Source organism: Gossypium raimondii, chromosome 10 (assembly GCF_025698545.1).
Source record: "Gossypium raimondii isolate GPD5lz chromosome 10, ASM2569854v1, whole genome shotgun sequence".
NCBI lineage: Eukaryota > Viridiplantae > Streptophyta > Magnoliopsida > Malvales > Malvaceae > Gossypium > Gossypium raimondii.
The window spans coordinates 995983-1000931 of record NC_068574.1 but is presented as its reverse complement, the minus strand read 5'-3'; the positions used below and the strand labels follow the sequence as shown (position 1 = coordinate 1000931).

Sequence of the window (4949 nt, the reverse complement as noted above, 5' to 3'; positions counted from 1 at the left end):
TTACACGAAAACGGGAGAAATAAAAAAAAAAATCAATTTATGACAATTATTTGACATCAATTTATGACATCAATTTAATTAAAATTTAGTAATTTCAATTTTTGTGTTTAGTTTGATGATAGGAAACTATTCACTCATAGAATCTTTCGAGGTTTGAACTTTTAAGAAGCAAATGATAAATCTTTATTTGAGCAGTTCCCTTTAAACGTAATGTGTATTTGTGTATACGGTGAAGGAGTTAGAAAACTTTTTGGAGGGACGAAATAAAATTATATATTTTTATGATAGTAAAAATGTAATTTTATCATTTTAATAGCCTACATCTTTATAATTTTTAAATGATTAAATCAAATTTTTATTATTTTTGGAGGGGCCAAAGTGTAATTTTATCATTACAATTTTAAATTTTATAAATTATAAAGAGCTTATATAAAAAATTTTCCATTTTAGGGGAGACCGAGACCCCTACCAGCCCCTTGGCTCCGCCACTATGTGTATGAATATTAACCCTTTAATTATACTATACCAAAAATTATTATTTTATTTTATTTTATTAAAATTCATATTATTAACAAAATTATTACATGTAATGATGCTTTTCATCTTAATTTCAGAATCATACGAGACCTTTTAAAATTATACATTTTAAAAAGAAAATTGAAAACCTAACATCTGTTCATTTTTTGTATTTATATTTTCTAAAGGAAAATTAGCTTTTTGGCATCTTGCAAGATTTAATCTTGATGGTTCACATTTTTATCAATTTAATTATTGTTTTTAATTTAAATTTTACTATTAGTCTTTAAAAAAGAGAGTAAAATCGCTTTTTAAATAGAAATGTTAACTAAATCATTAATTTTTAAAGATGTTGGTATGACAACCTACCGGCAGCCCGTGTGTATTTTATGCCAACATGTCACTATTTGTTTTATATGTCACGTTAATAAATAATTTAAAAGATTAAAAAAGTATGAAGTATATGTAGATTGTCATATGAGCTACCATGTTTAAAATTTTAACATTTTAATCAATATTTTGTTAGAAAAAATACCAATTCAGCTATTTTTGAAAAGTTGATGGTTAAATTTAATTTTTTTTTTAAAAGTTGCAAGTAAAATTTAGTTAATAAAAGTAACAATGACTAAATTGAAAAAAATATAAACATTATTGACTAAATTTAGTATTATACTTTTTTTTTTTAAAAGTGCACTTAAAAAGGCACGACATTATAATAAGGTCAATCGATTCTTAGTTCGGTTTTCATGGCGTGACTAAGGCCCCAACAGACAAACTCACCGAAACTCGAGCCCTCTTTTGTTATTGTCTGCTAATGCCATCGCCATCCCAATGAACTCAATTGGCGGGACCCACCCTTCAGCCACTGCTCGCCGCAAAACCCGGCGTCGACGGAGGCGCGGAGGAGCCCCATCAACCCCTCTCCAGTACTGGACTTTCCATAACAACAACGAAAAGAATAAACATGCATGGTTCTCCTCAGACCCCGGAGCCGGAGATGAATCCAAATTTCCCGGTGGCGGACACGTGGTGGAGCTATCGGCGAGGAAACTAGCTGCTGGACTCTGGTGGTTGCGTTCGTTGCGCTACGGAATCGGTGGTGGTTTCAGCACTAGACGTAGATCCTCAGATCGGTCACACTTTGGAGTACTCATGTTTTCCTTATATGATTCAACTAAATTAGAAATACCTTGTGGGTTTAGTTCAGTATTTTAATGGTTGAACGACGTGTTTTGCATGGAGGGATATTTGGGGTTAATATAATATATACATGAAAGTGGCTGCCTATTCTATTCTATATAAGTAAATATATTTATATATATTCATGTATGTATGTTATTGGATACCGAGAAAAATGTAGCTAAATGGAAATGGGGTTCTTTTAGATTTGTTTGGGATACTGAATTCGAGTTATAATTATACATTTGAGGACTTTGTACCCTTTTGATGAGCTTATATATCGATCTTAACAAAGAACTTATATGTTCAGTTCATATTAGGGAGAGACAGAGTGAGATTTTGAATTTGCCTACTTGAATTCCATGATGATTTTGTGCATATATTGAAATATTCTTGATAAGCTCTCTCTCTCTATAATTTTTTGTAATGATTCTCTGGAACTAGTTCTTGGCTTTCTTGCAAAGTACTGTATTTCATTCGGACATGCTTTTACCTCTGCAGCCTAGCGTGTCACGCGTAAATACAATGCTTTCTCGGAATCAGTCTAGCAAAGAACATCGTGAACATCAGTTACGGAGGAGCGAATCCACTGGCTTTGGTCCAAAGCAGGGAACCCTTCATAAAGTATGTGTTTTAATATCACTAGAGCTTAGATGTAGTTGGCCACCATTTGGTAATGAAGCCATCTGGTCAAAAAGGCAGCTACGAGGACTCGATTCCCTCCTTGGTCTTGCCTTAATCTAGATAATTCGAAGGATAGACCTGATTCTATTTAGATCAAGGATCAATGCTTGTTTTTTCATATTCATCTTTGCAAAGTTGTTTTCTGAAACATTTGTTAGATTAAGAATTAATGTTTTTCGAACTACATTTTCATCTTCAGTCATGCGTAGTTGTTTTCCGAAACTTGATCCTTAGAACCCCTTTTTTTCTTTATAAATGCCGTATGGATTCATTATAGCCATTGAGCTTCCTTTATAGACTGGTTCTAGGTTCTACATTTTCTCTGCCTCAGCTTATGACTTCTTAGGTTTGCTTACCAAACAAGGAACTAGCCTTTTTGTTTTCGTACTTTATGGTTATTATTGTCTCTTTATTTAACTTTCATACCTTGAATCTCTTTTCCAGCATTCAAAGTCTTTAAAAGAGGGAGCAAGTAGATGCTCGAAAGCATCCATTGAAGCGTATTATTTTGCAAGTCACATGAGGCTTCTTGAAGATCAAGTCAAAACTGTGTCTTTTGTGTCTTCTCTGCAAGCAGAACTAGTGCAAGCTCGATTATACATTCACGATCTTGAATATGAAGTGCGGTCTTCTAGGAATAGAGTCAAGTACCTAGCGAGGAAGCTTGGAGTGGAAAGAAGGTCACAGGAAAATAAAGAACATGAAAAGATTTTTGCACTTATTGATGATTTGAAGGTCCAATTGAGCAGGGAAAGAAAAAAGCTACAAAAAATGGACGTTATTAATTCTCAATTAGTAAATGAGCTTGCTGAAACCAAATTATCAGCAATGCAATCAGTTCAAAAACACGAGGACGAGAGAAGAACTAGAAAGCTCTTGGAGGAAGTATGTCAGGAGCTAGCTAGGAAGATTGGAGAATCTGAAGCTGAAGTTGAAGCCATGAGAATAGAGATGATGGAAAATCGAGAAGAGGTTGAAGAAGAAAGAAATATGTTACAGGTTGCCGAGGTTTTGCGTGAAGAACGTGTCCAAATGAAGTTGTTTGATGCTAAGTTAGCTCTTGAAAGTAAGTACTCTCAGTTGAACAAGTTGATAACCGTACTTGAAACTTTTCTTAGGTCAAGAAGCACAAGCTTAGATATTAGAGAGTTAAAAAAAGCTGAACTTATCGAACAAGCGGTAAAAGCAGTTAGTATTCAAGATATGGAAGAATTTTCTTATGAGCCGTTGGGATCGTGTGATATATTCTCAATCTTTGAAGAATTACAGCAAGTTGAAGTTTGTAAAAGGGAAATCGAGACATGGTTCAATTACTCTTTGACTGGTGATATTTCTGATTACCACCCTGTGAGTCCTCAGGAAAATTATCATGATAATGACCATGTCCCGAAACGTTCAAGTGGTTTTGTTGATTACAACAGTGACAATGAAGAAGATACTAAAGGCCATGAAGGAGTTAATCATGTCGAGAATCAGGACTGGGTTGAGGAGAGTGGAGACTCTATTGTCACGATTGGTGCATGCAGAAGCGCTCAAAGGTGTGAAATAGAATGGGATGAAACTGCTACTGGAGTATCTCCGAACACAGAAACTAATGAGGCCTGCTTGATATCTGCAGGACACCCAAAGCGGAATTCATCTTCTGCTAAGATTCAGGCATCATGCGCGAGTAGTAGTGGATCCTATAAAGCAATAACAGATGAGGGTAATGGACAGCTTTCGAGTAGAATCATTTCCAGTCCCGGGGCATATCTTTCAAAAGGAAAGTCTATTAAAGTCGGTCTTAAGCACCAGAAGCCAATGGAGCAGTATGGCTCTATGGACATTGTAAATCCACATGTAGTTCGAGGCATGAAAGGGTTCATTGAAAGGGCCAGAGGGTACGAGAACAACACCTTGAAGGCAAAACTCTCGGAATCCAGTACCGAAAGCAAGAAACCTCAATTGCGAAGACACAATACAAATCAATAGATAGAGGCAAACTATTGGTTTCTCAATATTTTTTTAAAGAGCTAGATTATGACCCTGGAAATCCTTTTAAAAGCTATACTTTCTGATGAAAGAATCTTCTCATCATATATCAAGTTTGTTTTCATTTTTCACAAGGTGCATCTCTACCTATTTGTATTACTCTGATATCATCACTAGATTTTATCTATATATGATTCTTATTTTTTTGTTGCCTTATTTAACGCATTATAGTTTCCCTCTGCCATAAAGCTCTATACAGAAACATAGAACTGTAACTTTTTTGTAAAATGATTTTTGGTTTTGACATTACAGAACTGAAATTACAGGTTCATTTCTGTCTTATCAGAAACATGCCATTATGCCAATGCGCATGTTCAAATCCTTCTTTATGGACGGATGATTTTTAGTAAAAGTACCATAGAGTTTTCTATATTAAGAGTATTTTGTCCATTTTACAAAAAAAAAAAAAAAAGGGCAAATAATCCATGCACATTAGATTAAAGAGTAAATGGTCTTTTTGTTAAAATTTCATTCATTTCTATTGTTAAAACATAATGTAGTTGGCAAAATAAGTAGACAATTATTACTTCATGCTGATA

General features: G+C 34.3%; 1 protein-coding gene across 1 annotated transcript; it reads left to right on the top strand.

Annotated features, from left to right (window-relative positions):
- The first annotated feature begins 1258 nt into the window (after positions 1-1258).
- LOC105778124 (uncharacterized) lies at positions 1259-4566 on the top strand. The gene is made up of 3 exons (XM_012601730.2): positions 1259-1662; positions 2197-2319; positions 2824-4566. Exons 1-3 carry the CDS (start codon positions 1348-1350, stop codon positions 4348-4350), a joined length of 1965 nt encoding a protein of 654 aa, XP_012457184.1. The 5' UTR covers positions 1259-1347; the 3' UTR covers positions 4351-4566.
- The last annotated feature ends 383 nt before the right edge of the window (positions 4567-4949 follow it).

What these genes read in the sequence shown, in the direction of transcription:
- LOC105778124 (XM_012601730.2), top strand. Translation starts at nt 1,348, where the DNA reads ATGAACTCAATTGGCGGGACCCACCCTTCAGCCACTGCTCGCCGCAAA. An exon ending in CAGATCGGTCACACTTTGGA is followed by an intron (nt 1,663 to 2,196) that starts GTACTCATGTTT and finishes TTACCTCTGCAG; the next exon opens with CCTAGCGTGTCACGCGTAAA. An exon ending in AGCAGGGAACCCTTCATAAA is followed by an intron (nt 2,320 to 2,823) that starts GTATGTGTTTTA and finishes TCTCTTTTCCAG; the next exon opens with CATTCAAAGTCTTTAAAAGA.